The sequence below is a fragment of the Mustela nigripes genome, chromosome 2 (genome assembly GCF_022355385.1).
Source record: "Mustela nigripes isolate SB6536 chromosome 2, MUSNIG.SB6536, whole genome shotgun sequence".
In the NCBI taxonomy this organism is placed as follows: domain Eukaryota; kingdom Metazoa; phylum Chordata; class Mammalia; order Carnivora; family Mustelidae; genus Mustela; species Mustela nigripes.
Window position 1 is genome coordinate 39,907,234 of NC_081558.1, and position 20,974 is coordinate 39,928,207.

At 42.0% G+C, this 20,974-nt stretch overlaps 1 protein-coding gene across 1 annotated transcript in view; it reads right to left on the reverse strand.

Annotated features, from left to right (window-relative positions):
* Positions 1-2,185: 2,185 nt before the first annotated feature.
* The window catches only part of SHQ1 (SHQ1, H/ACA ribonucleoprotein assembly factor), a 102,926-nt gene continuing 84,137 nt past the window's right edge, over positions 2,186-20,974 (reverse strand). Inside the window, exon 11 of the mRNA XM_059390161.1 lies at positions 2,186-3,618. Within this exon, the coding sequence (XP_059246144.1) occupies positions 3,039-3,618 (580 nt within the window). The 3' untranslated portion in view covers positions 2,186-3,038. The remainder of the gene's footprint in view (positions 3,619-20,974) is intronic.

Consider the following 20,974-nt stretch of genomic DNA (forward strand, 5'->3'; position numbering starts at 1 on the left):
GACCAGTGGCCGAGGTCCTCTCCTGCTTTCCCCCCAACATATTTGTTTTTCCCATCACCCAGGGTTCTTGGGCAAGTCATTTGGTTACAGGAGCTCCCTAGAGTGGCATGGCAGGTTGGCAAGTTAAAAAAAAAAAAAATCAAAAGGCAGCACCTTTGGACTTGTTATAGACGTGGTGTAGTGTTAACTCATCTTAAACAAAGCCAGGGTAATGTGATATCACAAAGCTTTAACCCTGTGTGAACAAAGAGAGCGTAGGCAAAAGAAACACGGCAGACACGGGAGTCGAAAAGTAAGGCGCCCATTCGTATCATCTTTGGTACTCCTGGGAGTTGTTTATGGAGCTCCTCTGCTCTGAGGATATCCAGGGAGGATTGTGTTTGCTCATTCTTTGAGGAAGGGACTAACAGGTTTTTCAACCCATGGCAAGATTCACAGAAGTAGGTCTTGTGTAGATAACTAAGTAAGGACAGAGTTGGTAGAAGAAAGAATTTCTGTGGCTTGAAACTTTTAGACAAAAGTGGATCTGCTCAACTTGACAATAGGAGAAGTGAAGGAAGGAGGTAACCGATCATGCACTTTTCAAACTGGCTGGAGGTGAAGTGTCACCAAGAAGAAATGCATTTTCAATGGTCACAGGGATTCTGAAGCTCTGCAGGGGGCCAGAGAAAAGTCTTCAACACATTCCGACAAAGCTGTTAAGAGCGTTCAGGAATTAGCATGCGTGTCAAAAGGCACAGTCACCCCAACTATTCTGTTAATACAAACTGAAATTTGTATTGGAAATACAAATACTTGCAACCTATATAAACCTAGAGTAAAAGGGAGCATACCCTTTCTTGAAATAAAAATGCTACTGAGATTAATACCGATCAGATTTCATTTCATTTCCTCCCTAGAGCAAATTGGTTTATTTCATTTGTTCATTCATTCAGCAAATATTTATGGAGTGCTGAGGATACAGGCACTGATGAATCAGTGGTAACCAGACACGACACAGAACCCACTCCCTGGGAGCTTACACTCAAGTGGGAAAACTCAACATTGAAAACATTAATGGAGTAATAAACACCAGATTTACTCTTTGACCCAAAATAACCAAAAAAGAAAAAAAAGGAATAGTGCATGTAACATGTTACATGTAACGTGTAACAATGGTTTTTAAGACATTGGATGTTAGGCAATGAGAGACAGTGATCCTGGGGAATGGGAAACAAACACAGTGAGCCGCGTCATCGTGCAGACACTATCCAGGCTGCATGAGGAGGGACTCCAGTGGACTCCCAAGTTGAGGAGACAGAGTGGAGGACAAGGGGGAGACTGAGGCAGCCGGCAGCTGCAGGACAGAGGACCAGAGAAGAGGGAGCTGCAGAGAAGGCTAGATATCTAGAGAGAGCCTGTCTGGTACTCATGAGAGTACTTACTGCAGAGAGCGTGTCATCCCTGGGAAAGCACCATCTGAAAGCACTGGAGGGAACAGCGGTCAGCGTTCACACAGGTGCCGTTTTTCCATCACCTGAACTGGAAAATTTGTAATTTCGGGGCATGGGAAAATCCTTCCTTAGTACCAGGCAATAGTTCATCCAGACTGAACACTTCCATACCTGCCTAACAAATTACGCAAGCAAGATGCATGAAGATCAAACTATTTCCAAGTAACTGCATCCCCAAACAAAGCTGAAGAAGACCACATGTTCAGCAAGGTGAAATTTACAATGTGTGGCACCCAGTTGAAGGTTACAAGGTGTGCAGAGATGACTCATAATGAGGATATGTATCCAGAATTTATAAAGAACTCTCAAAACTCGAAACTAAGAAAATAAGCATCCCAGCCTTTAAAAAAAAAAAAATGGCAAGAGATTTGAACAGACAAAGATTTGTGGGTGACAAATAAGCATCTGAAAAGAGGCTCACCAACAGAAGTCTTAAAAAATGCAAATTAAAACCACAGTGAGACACCCCTCACTCTTATTAAAATGTAAAAACGGATCACATTCAGTGATGACAAGAATGTGCAGGACCTGCAAGTCTACTTTACCGGTGGAAACGAGAACCGGTGCCGCCATGTTGGGACACAGTCTGGCAAGTTTCTTAAACTGTTAAATATATACCTACCATATGGCTCAGCCATTCCACCACTGGATATTTACCTAAGAGAAATGCAAGCATATGTCCGCACAAAGACTTGCACACAAATGTTCATAACAGCTTTATTTGTAACAGCCCAAAGCTGGAAACAAACCAAATGTCCGTCAGTAGGTGAATGGAAAAAATCTATCCAATGAAATATTTCTCAGATACGGGAAAAAAGAAAAACCTTTTTAAAAATGCCCTTTTGAATACATGCTACACCAACAAATCTGAAAATAATTACAGTGAGTGAAATAAGCCTAATTTTTAGGAGAGTACATATTACTATAAATTCAATTTACATTAAATCCTAGGAGACGCAAACTAATGTTCGGTGTCACAGCAAATCAGTGCTTTGATTTGGAGGGGTGGGTGGGTGGTAGGTGGGGGTAGGGGAGAGGGGTAACAAAGGGAGATGAAGACACTTGGGAATGATGGGTAACAACAGAATCTTGGCAGCAGTGATGATTTCATTTTGTGCACATATATATGTCAACACTTACACACTGTACATTTTAAATACGTGCGGTTTATTGTATGTCAAATATCCCTTGGTGAGGCTACCAAAAATATTAATGGGGGTGCCTGGCTGGCTGTTAGAACTTGTGACTTCTGATCTCAGGTTTGTGACTTCAAGCCCCACATTTTAGAGGTTACTTAAAAATAAAATCTTGAAGAAAACCATGTTAATGGGCTCTGCATTCTAGAGATTCTGGCCCAACTATTATTTCATCTTCAATATTAATTATACTTCGGCAAAAATACTTTAAAACTTTATTTTTAAAGTTGTACCAAGGAAACCAACAGCTATCAACATCAGCTCACCGAAAAACACTGCTGTACACACTAAGAAAAGGGACAAAGTGAAAATGAAGCATTATCATTCAGTAAAGGAAACCAAATCTTATCTAATTCTCAATGGTGGGGAAAACCCCTTGGCGTCCATCACTCGGTGTTTGCCAGTCAACTCTGCCCTGCATGGTGCTGTGGCTTCCAGCAGCCGAGTCCTCAGGTTCAGAAACTTGAACGGTCGAGTTCAGGTGCTCTCCAAGCTCCTCTATCAGTGGCCGGCACCCTCTAAGAGCCTGGGAAGAGGCAGGTGGCTTTCCAGGACTGCCATCTGATGTCTCGGTGGCTGTGTTTCTGCACACCCCACCGGCAACAATAAGCAGGGCGCTTCTTCCCTCCGGAGAGGAACCTGGCAAGGGATCTGCTGTCTCAGATTCACTGCCTGTGAGTTCCCCTTGTTCTGAGTCTGAACCTTCAGTCTCAGACGACGTGGTGCTGTCTGATTCCTCGGAATCACTGGCCTCAGGATTGGAGGAAGGGGTCTGCTGCCTGGACATGGAATGGGCTGCTTTTAATGCTGTTTCCTCCTCTTGTACAAGAAGTGCTGCGGCTTCCAGCTCTTCCAGGTCTAGGCCCAGCTGGGCCTTTGTCAGGGATTCTTCCTTTAAGGCTTCTGCAAGAGCTGCTAACTTTTTGGACCTTCAAAGCCATTTGAAGAAATATTAGGACTACTGATTAATTGGCCCAGGAACAACAAAATAAAGTTAGATCCATACTTCACGTGACACTGAGATAAATCCCAAAATAGATCAAAGCTATAAATGTAAAAAAAAAAAAAATGAAGCAAATATAGTATTACAAGGAAATGCAGGAGATTCCCTCTATGCCCCTAGAATGAGGAAGCCCTTTCTAACTACAACTTAAAATCCAGAAGCCACGGGGCACCTCAGTCAGTTAAGTATCTGCCTTTGGCTCAGGTTATGATCCCAGGGTCCTGGGATCGACACCCACATAGAGCTTCCTGTTCAGCGGGGAGCCTTTTTCTCCCTCTCCTTCTGCCACTCCCTCTGCTTGTGCTCTCTTTCTCTGTCAAATAAATAAATAAAATCTTAAAAGAAAAAAAAAAATCTGGAAGTCACAAAAGAAAAGCAAAGACTGACAAATTCAATTAAAAAAAAAAAACAAACACCAAAGTTCTGTAAGACCAAAACCACCACCACCACCAACAAAACAAAACATTATCAAGTCAAAAGGCTAATATAAAATTGAGAAAAATACTGGCAACTCATGTCACAGGGCAAGGCCTCATCTCCCCCAAAAGTTCCTAAAAATGGGCTATAACAGTTCATCAGAAAATGGACAAAAGACATAAGCAGATAATTCCCACAAAAGGAAATATAAATATAAATGCTTGTAAAACATATGAAAAGATGTTCAACTCCAGTCAAATAAGAGAAGTACAAACTAAAGTCACACTGAGATACATTTTTCATTTATCACAGTGGCAAACATCCAAATACTAGCCTAGCATGACCAGCCAGACTGTGAAAACGGCACCTCCCTATACTGCTGATGAGAAATTAAACAGGTCTGACCCCTGTGAAGGAGACGTTGGCAATAACTTACAAAACTGAAAATGTACACACCCTTGACCCGGCAATACCACATCTGGAAATTAAGCACATATGCTACAGGACAGAGGCCAAGGTTATTTACTCCAGCATTGCTTTTCATACCCGGAAATGGGAAACAAAAAAATGCCCCCGATATGGGACTGGTTCATCAAGTTACGGACTCTCCTCTCTGAGCAAAGGAAGAGTCTATGGCTGTGTAAGGAACAAAGCTGTTCATGGGCTAACCCAGATATCCTGTTTCACAGCAACAGCAAAAGGCATGCCGTATGTATATGCTATCTTTTATGTTAAAAAACGAGAAAGAAATAGAAACACATCTATTGCTTGTATACTTATCAATAAACCTGGAAAGCTACAGAAAACACTAGCTTACGTGGGGGGAAGGGGCGGGGACTAGAAAGGTGGAGGATGGTGATGGCACAAGGGCGGCTTTTCACTGCATATTATTTTTAAACCTCTGTGAACGTTAATTTCTATTTAAAAGTTGTAAATATATGAAAAATAAAATGCAGTACTACAGAGAGCAGCATGATGTAGTGTGCTTTTTTAAAAATTTACTTTTTATTTATTTTCAGCATAACAGTATTCATTATTTTTTCACCACACCCAGTGCTCCATGCAATCCGTGCCCTCTATAATACCCACCACCTGGTACCCTGACCTCCCACCCCCCCGCCACTTCAAACCCTTCAGATTGTTTTTCAGAGTCCATAGTCTCTCATGGTTCACCTCCCCTTCCAATTTCCCCCAACTCCCTTCTCTTCTCTAACTCCCCATGTCCTTCATGCTATTGTTATGCTCCACAAGTAAGTGTTTTTTATTTTTATCGGAACACCGTTTCGTGTTATATCAGAGTATTTTTCTAAATTTGTAATGTTACCTTATACTAAATATAAACTTTTTAACTTGGATGAATTAATTTTTTTCCTTTTTTTTTGAAAGAAGCAACGAAAAGCATACTCCGAGTCCAAAAACCCTGTCTTCACTCTCCCAGAGAGGAAAATCGGAAATGATGATGAAAATGGGAGGCAGTGAGTGAAAGTGGTCAGCACACTGACATGGCTTCTACGCGTCTCTACATTCTAAAGAGAAATAAGCATACAGAACATTTAGCAGCTTTGAGACACACTGGAGGAGGGTGAGTTCACAAGGCAAGTTCACTACTGAAAGAGCTGTCCATCCCATAACATTGAGAAAATGAAGCTTCATTTCACTGGAGCTGAAGTGATTGGTGGGGCAATGGAAACAAGTGAAAAAAGGTGGTATTTTTCACCTAAGTGCCTTGATGTATCTGAGACCCTTTGGTCTCAGAGTATGTGCCGTGATAATGAAACTTGATGCAAAGAAGCTCCATCCCCACTGCTGGCCCTCCGTGAGCACAGGCAGCATCCACGGACAGGTGCAAGGCGCAGTGAGTGGGGGCATGGCCACAGGCAACAGCGATCATGGAGGGCAACTTTCTCATATGCAAGGAAACCCCCAAGTGTCAGGGCTGGAATCCTCAGAGGTTAGGAAAAGGAAGCTTACCTCTCTAGGGTAAAGAGAAAAACTAGGATAAGATCAGCTAACATCAGCTTATGATTCACCAGAGGGTTATAAACTCTGGATGCTCCCACCAGTTTGAGACATCTCGAGGAGCACAGTTACGGAGTAAGATGGTTATAATGTAACTTACATCCACGTCCAAGGAGGGTGTCGATGGTGTTCACCCACCACCTGTTTTGAAACCCTGATGACCACTGGTAAAGAATCTGGTCCGAGGTAGTGGACTAGTCTGAGACGTCTCTGCCCTATGGCCCTGTCAGCCCAGGAGCTAGTTCACTGCCATCTTTTTCACTGAAGCAGATCTTCTCAGGGTGACAACCTGCAGCTTGAAGAGAGAAAGAGCAAGGAATCTGGGAAAGAAGACCATGCCTCTCACTAAATCATAATATTAGAAATAAAATTTTGAAATAAAAGCTCTTACTTCAGTGACCATACATCTCACATTCCTACAAGCCACAACAAATACTTCCAACAATATACAAAAGATGATGATCCAAAAACACTTGCTCCAAATGACAACCTCTCGGGTCAGTTTCATCTCTGTCCACATTACCGATGACATAAGAAAAGGTTGGAGGGGTAAGAGACCTGCTGAAGTTCACCCAGCTAATGAGGCACAGTCAAGATCAGAAACCTGTGCCTTAGAGCCCCAGGGCACTCCCTCCTCTGCCACGGGGCCTCCCACAAATCGCCGGGCTCTGAAGTTTCCAGTCCCAAGACCACATTCTTTACTTCTCTCCAGCTGGAGCTTTATTCAACATCTTCCAAATGAGCAAGTTCTGACAGGTACAGGCACAGAAGTCTGCAAACATTGATGGTTTAGCTTAGCAAGCTTCAATGAAGTACACATCTGAGCCTGAATGACAGAGGCTTAGACCTGGAAGAAAACATTTGGATAATTTTTGCGGAAACAGCGAAGAGGGTAGAGGTGTCGACTCTCAAGATGAAACTATCTGGATCTTTGCTATTGTCTACTTTACTGTATCTGTCGTGTGTAACAGAACAAATTTGGAATTTCAAAGCCTCTCACCTGTAATCCTGGCTCTTTTCAGACCCAGCGTACCCCACAAATGTGAGACTAAAAAGGATCCACTCTGACAGGCAGGAAAGAGGCTCAGATGAGCCATGTGATCCTAATAGGACCCGTGCCTGTTACTGGGTAATGTGAATCTTTCTCCTGCAGTTTGTTTCTCATTTTAAGTGCTGTATCACATTTAAAGTGACTGGTTTATATAAAATTGTAAAAAAAAAAAAAAAAAAGAAAGAAAGAAAGAAAAAAAAGATAAGCAATGGGAGCACCTTGACGGTATAGTACATTAAGCATACAACTCTTGGTTTCAGCTCAGGTCATAATCTCAGGGTCATGTGATTGAACCCCATGATGGGCTCCATGGTCAGCACAGAATCTACTCGAGATACTTTCTCTCCCTCTGTCCCTCCAACTAATGCTCTCTTTCTCTTTCTGAAATAAATAAATCTTTTTTTGAAAAAATAAAGTATGTAAAAAATGAATTCTGTGTTCACTTAGGATTCTTCACCCAGACTCATCTCTATTTATTAATCCCACTTTTACTACTACCTCAAGCTGGCTAGTTTCCTAAATTAATATTGAAGTTGTGACAGAAACCTTAAGTTTATGGATGAGCATTCTGAATTCACCACCTAAAGAATGCTAGAATAATAAGGAATTAAAAATTTCAAAGCATCACTGATGTAGAATATGACCAAACAGCTCAAGGAATGAAAGTTGGGTTTGTTTCTATTCAATTATTTTGAATAGAATTATTGTAGCAATCATTGTTTGCAATTAAAAAAAAAAAACTACTCATTTGGAGAAAAAAAAATCAAGCCATGAAAGAGGAGACTTTTTGTTCTTTCAACCACTGGTACAATTAGAATTGGTTCTAAGTCTGCCACTCCTTGTAAATTCTAGAACCTAACTCCACAATGTCCCTTTCCATTTCAGAAAGCACCGCAATAACGTAGTTAGTGGTTTTTCCACTGTCACACTCAAAACAGACCAGCTAGTTCATGTCAAAAAGTTCTGTCAGTTGAGTGACACTATTAGTTAATCAGAATGCTTACAAAGACCAGGTACATTAGGATACAAAGTCATGAATACGCTGAATTCCTATTGTACTTACAGTATATATTTTATATCTAAGTGAAGAGCACATACTGGTTAAGAATGTATTCCACCAGGAGTGAAGAGATTCATCTTTTAAAAGAGACATGATGACTGGATCACAGTGATGTCATATTTTAATAAAATACTCAAAACAAGTTTTCCTTAGAAAGTTTTTAGAAATGTAATGCTACCATGTAGCTTGTAAAAAAAAAAAAAAAAAAAAAGTTCATTCTGTTTGTAGATGTGAAATAATACCTTACTTGGAGGATTTTTTTTAATAAAAAATGGCTCTTTGACAAGTTCCAGTGAATACAAGTACCACGACAGAGTAACAGTCACAGCGGGAAGTACATGCCTTTACCATGGCTAAGCTAACAGAGAATCCCCTCAAATTATTTCATATCTTGGTGACTCTGTTAAAGGGTAGGGGACTGCACGGCCTTATGAAAGAACCAAAACAAAGTGCAAAAGGAGCCCTAAAATGTAGGGAAACCTGGGTATAAATAGAAAGCATACATCCTGTTTCTTGTTGTAGAATTTTGTCTCCAACTATCAATCAACTTTTCACCACTTCCTGCAATAGCAGATCTACTATAAATCTCGGAGTAACTGACTAGGTTTCATTTCCTCTGCCAAAACCCACTAACCTGCCAGGCATGACATACTGACACTAGAGCCAGCAACTGATAATGTAAGACAGGGTGCCAGTGAGGCAATTCAACAAACATTTCATACCGGATGATGGAATACACTGACTTAGCCTTTGAGTTTCAAAGGACACACACACACACACACACGCACCCCAGGTTCTGTCTGGGGACAAACAGTACTACAACTTTCTTTTTAAAAGGTATTGATGATAATGGCGTATAATCATAATTCCAGTCTATTGAAAAGAACCAGTTTCAAACTTTAGAAATCCTCTGTACAAAACACACTTATGGAGCCTGATGTAAAAGATAATGCCTTAGTTTTAAGTAGAAGTTGCTAGTGACAGTCTTCTCTTGAAAGCTACCATGAAACACAAGTACGACTGATGTACAGGTGAAGAGAGAAGTGTGTGCTGTTACACTATACTAGTGAAAACTGCTCCCAGCTCGGTTATTAACAGAAAAAATCCATTTCTTTAAACAAGAAGCTACATATTGAATACCAAAAATACTGCAAGTTATTTAAGCCATATTGAGTTTGAGGCAGTGAAATCACTCTCTATCTATTTCCAACCTGACGTAATACCTTTCTGGGCCGGACTATGAAGATTAACACATAGTCCACGAAATAGCAGAATAATTTTCTGAAAAACGCCCTATATTAGTTTCCTAGGGCTTAATAAACTACCACAAACTGGGGCTTAAAACAACAGAAATTTCTTTTCTTACAGTTCTATAAGCTAGAAGTCCCTTCTAAGGCTCTGAGGGAGAACCTGTCCCACGCCTCTGGCTTCTCATGTTGCTGGCAACCCTGGGTATTCCTTGGCTTGTAGACCCATCACTCCAAATTCTGCCATCACAAGGCACTCTTTCTGCTGTGTCTGTTTTTTTACATGCTATCTTCCCTCTGGAAGTATCTCTGTGTCTCTTCTCCTCTCCCTAAAAGAATACCAATCATACTGGATTAAGGGGCCACCATACTCCAGCATGACCTCATTTTACTATCACTTAAAATCTGCAATAACCCTATTTCCACATAAGGTCATATATTCGGGTTCTGGGAATTTTGAGGGGATACTTTCCAACATACTACACCCCTTATGGCTGAAGCAAAGAATGGAGAGATGCTCACTAATGGAAGATAAATTAAGACCAAAAAAAGGTCACTTAAGGTAGATCAACATAAAAGACCAAAATTTAATAGTAAATAGTAACCAAAAAAAGGTTATGATTTCACCTTCAAAAAAAATTTACAAATTACACCAACAAGTTCATAAAATACTTAATGATTAATATGTAGGTTATAACTGCAACTATGTGCCATTTCCCCCAATGAACAAAGAGTGAACCAAATATTGTGTTTTTAACAATTTTGTTCTAACAAAATTCCAGTGTAGTGCTATATGACATTCATCACTTTAGGTCAGCCTTTTAGAGCAAATCAGAGAACAAATAATCACCAAGGCATCAACAGTTTTCTCAAGGGTCTTCCAATCATGTGATATTCAAATGATTCCTTTGGCATTTAAAGACTTCCCAATAATGTCCCTATTACTGTAGAATTTCCTTCTTCAACTATTAACTAATCCCACACTTCCAAGCCTCAATGTCAGTGGTTGTGTGCAACTCCTGTATCACTTTCACTGCCATTGTGAAGCCCTTGCTCTTCTGCCCAATCTGCAATTTATTTGCACTGTACAGTATCAGTAATCAATAAGAAGCCGAACAAAAAAACACTGGCCGGATGGGTGGGTAGGATGCTAGGAAGGAAATAATATGCTAGAATGGGGACTAAATTGAGTGGTTTGATCATTAGTGAATATTTCTGCATTTTGACTATCATCACTTCTCTCTGTAACTCTGTTAAGTACAGAAATTTGAATGAATATTCAGAAATAAGGCATTGACACACTTATGTAGCTGCACTAGATACACAAATGTGCACACACTTTAGAGCAAAGTAAATGACTCCATATAAAAAAATTGCTATGGTAATCCCACATACGTTAGAGCATGCCCCAGGAAGGTGAATGAAGGCTTACTCAAATCCAGAGAGGTTACTGTTTACTTCTTCACTGATACCCATCTAAGAAGTGGAAGGGTCAAGGTGATAAACAGATTAAGAAAGGTACAATGTTCATAAAGAACTGTCTGAGGGGTGCCTGGTGGCTCAGTGGGTTAAGCCTCTGCCTTCAGCTCATGATCTCAGGGTTCTGGGATAGAGCCCCACATCACATCAGGCTCTCTGCTCAGCGGGGAGCCTGCTTTCCCCACTCCCACCCCCTCCCGCCTGCCTCTCTGCCTACTTGTGATCTCTGTCTTTCAAATAAATAAATAAAATCTTTGGCCGGGGGGGGGGGGGGGGGGAAGGGAAGAACTGTTTGAAAGAAATTGACTCAATCTCTCCCTGAAATGGTTTTGCATTTATGCCAGACCGAATCAGATTAGCAGAGATGGAAATGTGAGTCCCATCAACTTGCCACCTTTCCCTCTATTCCCCCTGCCTCCCAGCAGAACTGCTTTCGCTGAAATGCTTCACTGCAATCCTCCAAACTGATGTTCAGAGTCGATTTCAAAACTGGCCCCACAAAACTCTGGGCAGTGTGAAACTCAAAGGCCTCCCTCTCCATACTGGCTATTAGGAAAGTAAAATCTGTGACCTGCCTGGCATTCATTACATCATGCCAGGCAGGTCACAGATTAATGAATCCAAAGCTCTGTCTTGCCTCTCTTTTCATTTTGTTGCTTTTTTCCTTCTTTGACCGCACCTTTAATTAACACCATGTTGTTTTATACACACACACACACACGCGCGCACGCATACACACGCACCTTAAATAATTTCTGGTACAAGGCAAAGAATAAATATGCAATTTGAATGAAACCAAATAGCTGGTTAAGTAAAAAATACACAAAAATGAAAACAAAACAAACAACAACAACCAAAAAAACCCCACTTCTGTTGGACAGAAAAGAATATGGGGAAGTGAGGATTATGGGTCCGAGGCTGATGATTCCATGAAGCAAGACATTTTGGGTATGTCAGATTTGAACAATTCTGACAGTATTTCTACATTTCATCTATGTGAAAAGGGCAGACAGTGTTGTTTAGTAACAGAGGTGCAGTATTTTGACCTCTTAGCTGTTCAGATGAAATGGCTGTTCAGATTCCATTAAACTAAGTAGAGGTCAGTCAACAAGATAGAAAAAGCATTACTATGAAGGTGGTGGAACAAAGGTATTATGGGTGGAAATGTGTCCCCCACAAAGATATGTTCAAGTCCTATCCCCCAGAACCTGTCAATATGACCTTAGTTGGAAATAGGATCTTTGCAGATATAATCAAATCAAGATGAGGTTATCCCAGGTTTGGGCAGGTCTGCAATCCAATGACTCCAGGGGGACTGGTGTCCTTACCATAGTACTGAATGAAAAGACAGAGAAGGCCACGTGATAATGGTGGCAGAGACTGGAGTGACGTATCTACAGGCCATGGCATGTCAAAGATTGCTCACTACCACCAGAAGCTAGGAAAGCGGCATGGAACAGACACTCCCCTGAAGCCTCCAGAAGGAACCAACCCTGTGGAGGACTTCCGGCCTCTAGAACTTTGACAGAACATCTTTCTGTTGTTTTAAGCGATCTGGTTTGTGGTCATTTGTTACAGTGGTCCTAGGACACTAATAGAGAGGGGTATGTTGGGATCAAGATCTTTAGAGCTGAACGGAAATCAGAAAGCATCACATATAACTTCTTGGTTTTATAGATGAAAAAATGACACCACCAAAAATATCAACAGCAGCAAAGCACAGAAAAGTTTCCTTCGCCAGTAAGATGCAGAGAATGGGTTGAGTCTGTTTCTAATTCTCCTCTGAATCCAAACACCATGGTTTTATATTTCTCTGTTATGATCATGATGTTTCCCAGTGTAAAAACCTACAGTGGCTTCCCAAAACAGAATAAAATCCAAACTCCCCAGTGAGGACAAAGCCCCAGAGATCTGGCCCCTGGGTTGTGCCCGCCTCTCAGTGAGGTCACCCCGCCATTAGTGTCCCAGTCACTGTGTTCCACTCGCTGCCCTTTCTCCATCCTGAGGACTTGTTAATGCATTCGTGCCTCAAGGCCCTTGCACTTGTTGTACCCTTCTTCTGGTACACTTCTCCCTTAGGTCTTCCCATGCGGGGGTCTTATTAGTACTCAGCTAAAATCCCACCTCAGTCTTAGAAAAGCTGTCTGTGTAAAGCAGCACTTCAGAAACAATTTCACGTCATGAGACACACAGATGATGCCATCTGCCTGGTGTGATACAGGGTTCTGCATCCCCGCCAGCCTGAGGGCTGAGAGGCCAGTACCTTCATTCCCCTGACACCCACTCATGATGCCACAGAACACCTACTAGTATGCTCTGCCCTTTGCCCTCCAACTACTTATACTCAGATCCACTATTGAAGTTGGTGAAATAGGACAAGTTTTAAGGTCTACAAAAGTGGAGGTTTTGATAGAGGTTTTCAAACATGTCCTTTTTGTCTCCCTTTTCCCATCTTGAAAGCAGAATGAAAATGACTGCTTCCAAATTTCCTGGCATGCTCTGAGAAGGAAAGGCCGGGTTAAGTGATTTAATGTGTTTATTTCTTTGTGTGCTTGTTCTAAATGCTAAAATTTTCCTTGGTTACAAAATATAAAGTTAGTAAGCTCTGCCGCTTTGACAATACTGAGACAGGAAAATAACTTAAGTGCTGGTACGTTGACCACATCCACACAGGCTGAAGCATGCAGCTCTCCAAATTATGACAGGAGTCAAAAACTTTGAAAATTCAAAATATTTATCCACTCACTGGTATGATACACGGTGGAATGTCTTCTTAAATACACATCGCCATGGCATGAAGCAGTTAATCTTGAACCGTTCTGTGGTTTCTTAGTGACAAGCCTGTTCTATAAAATGAATGACAGTGGTACACGGTCTGCTCCCTAGTTCGGCTCTTCCAGAATTATTAATTGTCTGACATATCACATCAGCACTGCCTCTTCCCACTTGCTGGGAACCATGGTTAATAGGCCCTCTGAAGGAAGTCTGGAACCTTTGATTTCCTGGGGAGAAAACAGGAACAACAGGACGGCACACAGCTCTGGGACAGACCACTCCTCCCAAGGATCAGGCACAGCGCTAAGTGGCCACCTCTGGGGCAGGCCTGCAGTACCCTCCTCCGCTCTTCCACAAAACCACTCCATGCTGTGCCCATCAGGACAGCTCACTGATAGGAGTAAGGGCAGTGAATGAACCTGTCACCCCTCTGCAGGGAAGACAGAGCTGAAGCACTGAGCTCCTTCCTAAATGCAGACCCACTAGGTTTGCTCCTTGTTGGACCTGGAAAGCTGTGCCCTGCAGGGAAGGAGTCCCTCTGGCATGTCAAAGGCAAAGGGGAAAGCGCTCAGAAATATGCCACCTAGAGTTTACTCAGTGCTCAACCTCTCCAATGCCCATGCTTCACACTCCTTACACAATTACAGGACTACACAACTAGCTGCACACCTTCTTAGACTTGATGTCCTCAGACCAATCTGCTGGATTTTTTTAAAGTTGCCCCAAAGAGACCTTTAAGATTAATGCTGAGTCAGAACACTCACAAAAATTACGCTGAAAGAGGGGCACCTGGATACCGCAGTTGCTTAAGCCTCTGACTCTTGGTTTTAGCTCAGGTCTCATGGTCCTGTGATCAAGCCCTGAGTCAAGCTCCACAGTCAGTGCAGAGTCTGCTTAAGACTCTCTCCCTGTCCATCTGACCCTCCCCTCCACTCTTTCCTCACTCCCTCTCTCTAAACTAAATAAACCTCAAAAACAAAAACGCTTCATGAAAGAATGAAGCCACACACAGAAGAGTATACACTCTTATATCATTTCTATATACCCAGTTTCTATAACAGGCAAAACCAACAGATGGTGACATCAGGATGGTGGTTACAGGGCAGGGGCCAGAGAATGACAATGCACTAAGGGGAATCGAGGGCCCCTCAAGCACGATTTTTGATTTGGGTGCTAGTTACACTGGTATTTTACCACAGCTGAGTTCATTCTTTATCTACTTATAATCTGTGTGTATTTCAACAAAAATTAGCTTAAAACAACAACAGCAACAACAACAAATATGTGTCCTGGTTAAAAAAAAGTCACAGGCTTCTGACATTTGCTCTGGAAAAGCGGATGGAGCCTCCGCGAGGAGTGTGTCCTAATTGGGGGTCAGTTCACGGGGCCAGATCCTGTTTCCTCTGGGCAAACTGGCAGGCCTCTAATGCAACACTCCTCATTGCAAATGTCTTTTTAAAAGGCATGGCACGTTCTACCAAATACAAAGAGAATCTCAAAATATGCCTAGAGAAAGATCCATTAGTCATCTCTTTCAATGCGCGAACTACACACAGAAAGTTGTTCTCTGCAGAAGTATGTAGCTCACTGCTATGGGGGTTATTCCCCAGGTAGTGGTGAAAGCCAGTCTGTGGGGCATTTCAAAACACATCTTTAAAGGCATTTCCCCCATCCCACCTCCCCAGACATTTGATCTACAGACCAATCCTGGTACTTTCTGAAATAAAAAGTAATAATTTCTACTAATTTTCCTTCTAGTTCTGCTTCCAAGCCCCTAAAACTGCTTCATACCTATCAGAAACCTGAAGATGAACCCCCGAAAGTCTTTATACCAGTTGGATAAATATTTTATTCCAAGTGAGCGATTTTACTTAATTTGAGTGGTATAAAGCTTATTTTCTTAAAACAGATGTTTCTTTAAAAAAAAAAATGAGCATAAAAGGCTTAGAAGACTTCATTTTGTACCTGCATTTATGCAGTAACAAGAGAAAACTTCCCACCTGGGGTGGCGGGAAACAACAAGACTAAGTCTTCAGATCCTTCGTTTATTATTACTATGATCAGGAAACTGAACAGGTATTTTGGCTGACTTCAGTTGCTTGTGGATCTTCTACCTCAATGCTGACATTTTCTTTTTTTTTCTTTTTTTTTTTTTTTTTGCCAGGAGAGTAAGTTTACCAACACATTTCTCCATGAAATAATAGAACTGGACATCATGGTCAGATTTTTCAAATCATTTCTCAAAGTCAAGGGATTTCTTTTTCTAATCAACTTTGCCCATGTGTAGATTACATGCACCTGTAGATTAACACTCCAAGTAAATATTTTCTGTATTGATGATAAGGTCGTAAGAGGAATCAACTCCTCGGCTTTCATTCTGTAAGCTTCCTCTTGACAAAAAGAACTACTGAGCACTCTTTAAACTAACCCTGGGGCTTGACTTTACACCAAGTGCTGTCCCCTCAGGAGTTATGCCATCAGATCATGGCACTTCATTCTCCTCTCATCAGCCAGAGACTAACCATTTCTGCCTCTGGCTAATTTGCTTCTAAATAAATGATCAATTTCCTCAAATAAAACTTCTACAGAAAAATCCCTAAATTCCACCACAGGTCAACAATGCTTTATCTAAAACCCTTGGACCTGAGTTTTAAAATTTCTGTTTGTTTTCCAATTCAGAAAAGTAATTCTGGATCTCTACTACTATGCCATATATGACTTAACACTCCCTGCAACAACCTGTAATCAAATACACTAATATCTTTCTGCCGTAAAACGTATGGTTAGTCTCTCCAAGTGGACTAAGTAAAGATAATAGTCTCACAGCAGGTAAGTTCAGGTCAGTCAGGTTTTGCTGTCAATTGCCCCCAAAATACGTGTACTTTCAGAACTTTCTGGGTTTCAGAATTGTGCACAAGGGGTTGAGGACCAGAACTAGAAGGAAGGAGATAGGGCTACAGTTTTTCAGCTCAACTGCCCGGGTTCAAGGTCAGTCTTTGGCAAATATTTATTGAGTACCTGCTATATGCCAGGTTTGGTGCATAGAATGGTGAATACAAAATGCAGCCTCTGATCTGAAGAGCAGATCATCTCAGTCTGTGGAAGGCAAGAAACAAGCCATCACATCATGGTGAAGTAAGGAGAATGATTGGCACAGGATGCCCTGGGAATGTCCGGCTCAGAGGCTTTGAGAGGTTTTTTTTTTTAAAGATTTTATTTATTTATTTGACAGAAATCACAAGTAGGCAGAGAGACAGACAGAAGGGGGTGGGGGAAGCAGGCTCGCTGCTGAGCAGAGAGCCAGATGCGGGGACTCTGGGACCATGACCGGAGCCGAAGGCAGAGGCTTAACCCACTGAGCCACCCAGGCGCCCCAAGGCTTTGAGAGTTTTGAGCACAGTCTCTTCCCACAAGAGAATTCTATGCAAAAACCATTCTGTATTTTAAAATGGGGGCAAGAAGTCCACCAAAGTCCTAATTCTAAGCCCAGATTGATGACTTCAATGCTTTTCTTGAAATTCCAAATATTAAATTCGTTAAGGCAAGAAAGACATGTATTTCTTCTTTTCTATCCCTATTGTGCTGTTCCCTATACCAAAGTTTAGTCTGTCTATAAGGTATAGTAGATTCTCATTATTCACTGATTCCTTATTTGTGAATTTGCCTACTCGCTAAAATTTATTTGTAACCTCAAAGGCAATGAGCATTTTTATGCTCATTCACAAATATGCGCAGAGGGTGAACATTTTAGTTGCCAAAGAGCACCTTCCCAGACTTCTTGTTTCAGCTCTCAGACTGTCAAAAAAGTGTCCTTTTCACAGTCTAGCAAGTGACACACTGTTTGCATTTTAGGATTTTTGATGATAATTTCACTCTTTAAAAATGGTCCCTGAACATACTGCCAAATTACTTTCTAGTATTCTTTTTTTTTTAAAATATATATATATTTATTTATTTATTTGAGAGAGAGAGAGAGAGCATGGAGGGAGGGAAAAGGAGAGGGAGAGAGCAAATCCCAAGCAGACTCCATGCTGATCGTAGAGTGCAATGCAGGACTCAATTTCACGACCCTGAGATTGAGACCTGAGCCAAAACCAAGAGTTGGATGCTCAACCAACTGAGCCACCCAGGCACCCCTTCAGTATTCTTCAGTGCTGAAAGGCTCTAATGTGTCTAATGAAAGAAAATATTTGTCTTAGATAAGCTTTGTTCCAGCTTGAGTTACCATGCTGTTGGCCATGAGGGTCACTGTTAACAAATCTGCAATATAAAAGGTGCCCGTAAACAGAAACACAGATAGAACAAAGGTACCTTTGTTTGTTGTTTGATGAAAATGCTGTGACCAGAGGCCCACAGGAACCTAACCCTGTATTTCCCCTAGGAGCAAAGGTTGAGATTGGGAAGTCTGGGTTTGTGGCAACTTTACAGAACATAACTACGTGAATGACGAAAATTGACTATAATTCAGTCCTAGCCCGAGGCCACAGAGGAAGGACAGCCATTTCAGGGTGGAATGGTGAAGAGAAGGGGGGCAAGAGCAGAGAAGGTTTCCTACACAAAGGGTAATCTACATGCAAACACTCTTAAAGCCCATGAGAGCAACCCAAGAGAGAAAAGTGGGATGGTTTTGGTGACATGGGAACCACAGAATCATGGTACAAACCAACAGCACTTATAGGTCCATGACTACATCCCTGGACTACAGGACAGAAGGACAACATTTCCACAAACAATAAACACAAATGACCCTTGAACGACATGGCTTTGAACTGTGCAGGCCCACCGACACAATAGAGAGCTGTAAGAGTATTTTCCCTTCTAATTTTCTTAGTAACATTTTCTTTTCTCTAGCTCACTTTATTGTAAGAATACAGTGTATAATACATATACATACAAAATATGTTTAGTTGACTGCTCACGTTAAGAGTAAGGCTTCTGGTCAACAGTAGGCTATTAGTAGTTAAGTTTTGGTAGAGTCAAGAGTTATATGTAGATTTTTGACTACATGAAGATGGAGGCAAGGGCTGGGGGCGGGCAGGCTCCACAGCCCTAACCCCCACATTGTTCAAAGGTCAACTGTACTCTATCTTGGAATGTGGCAGGAAAAGAGAGATGCACATAAGATAAGATCGTTGATTTACAAGGGAGTTTGACTCTCAGACTCAAATTCTGAAATGTCCATGGTTTTGGATGCTCCTTTTTTCCCTCATTAATTCTTCCAGGGCAGGGGCACCTAGGTGGCTCAGTCAGTTAAGCATCTGACTCTTGATTTCGCCTCAGATTTTGTACTCAGGGTCCTGGGACCAAGCCCCGAGTTGGGTTCCACAGTCAGCCAGGAGTCTGCTTGAGGATTTTTATCCTTCCACCGCCACTCCTCCATGTACCTCTCTTCCTAAAATAAACAAATAAATCTTAAAAAACTAAATCTTCCAGGACAGTAATTCTTTCAAAGGCATAGTGAGTCTCACAGTGAGAAAGAGTCAGGTACTGTGAGCTTCTCTGCACCATAAAAACGGACTTCTAATTCCCATCCAGGCTCCTCTGGGAGCAGCTTGATCCATGGCTTAACATACACACACCCCCCTACTGGGTGCAACCACCTCTCACATGTAAGGAACCAGTGTAAGTCTGCTAAGACTTAGGGTATTCAACAACTGCCTTAGAAGCCTTGGAACTGAAAGCCGTCCTGACAAGAGTGCTGGCAAGTGCTCAACTACAGAAAAACCAAAACTGGGGAAGGTTGATTTTCTTGATGCTTGCTTATGCTACCTCAACAACTACTTGAACGAAAGTGGAAAGCATCTATCAGAGCATCCTGAAATGACAGTCCCTAGCCTATTCGAGGGGAATTTAGAACTATTTTTTTTCTTTTTTTTTTTTTTTTAAGATTTTATTTATTTGTCAGAGACGGAGAGAGAGCAAGCGAGCACAGGCAGACAGAGAGGCAGGCAGAGGCAGAGGGAGAAGCAGGCTCCCTGCCGAGCAAGGAGCCCGATGCGGGACCTGATCCCAGGACCCCGGGACCATGACCCCAGCCGAAGGCAGCCGCCCAACCAACTGAGCCACCCAGGTGTCCCTAGAACTATTTTTAATGAAGGCAACTGATGCCATGACTAAGATTTAATTTCTCTCCTTAATAAAGCCTTGCTGCTCCAAGGGTAACCCCTGGACCAGCAGAGCAGCAGTATTCAGCACCTGTCACAGCAGCAGGTCTCAGGCCCCACCACGGACCTCGTCATCAGACAGCATTTTACCAGGCTCCACAGGGGATCTGGATACACAGAGGTCTGATGGATACAACTATTCCAGAGTGTTGTGACTGTGTCAAAGTGATTATTATTATCACCACCTTACTTTTTTGTGTAAAAAACTGCTCACTCAATCTGATCAAACCCCTAAAAGGGAAGGGAGTAGTGTAAGATTGTCTTATTCCTGAGTCAGCTCTGGAGAGCTAAGCATTTGCTTTCATTTCACACATTCTGTTAAGGGCAGCCTGATTATGAGCCAGGCCTCTGTCATCCAAAGCACAAATATAACCTCTAAGCTGCATTCATTCACCAGTGATGGTTCCAGGTAAAACAGTGCAAGGAGCCCTGCTCTGATGGACCTTTTGACTCAAGAGTCATCACCATGGCCTCTCTTGATCATAAGGCTCATTCTCAGAAACATTTTCTTTCTCAATCTGCTTTTCTCATTCATTCATTCACTCAGTATTCATGGAAAATGCTAATGTGCCCAAGCACTGAGCAAAACAGACAAGAATCCTTGGATCCTTGGAACTTACACTCTTTCTTAGGAAAAGACAGACAATAAACACAAAGTAAGTAAAATACACGATGTGCCAGAGAGTATAAGTGCCACAGGAAAAAACAGCTAAAAAGGTGGCGCAGAAGTACTAGGGACAGGCGATGTTCAGTTTTTCTGAGTGCTTCAGGAAGGCTTCAGGAAAGGTGACAAAAAGGATCCAATATATTTGAACAGCCTGAACTGTGGGACCTAGCTTTTTCTTGCTTTTTACCTATTTCATTTCTTCTGGACTTGAATCTCTAGTCTATTGAGCTATTAAGCTCACTACAACACTCCCATCTACCCCTGCCCCTTGTCCTGAAAGCCCCCTGGATAGCAACTGCCACGTGGCTGTTTCTAATCTCCATATCATGTACGCATGCCTCAACTACTCCTTCTCGTACGTTTATCCACCTGAGACCCGTGCTCAGGGGAAATAACAACAGGT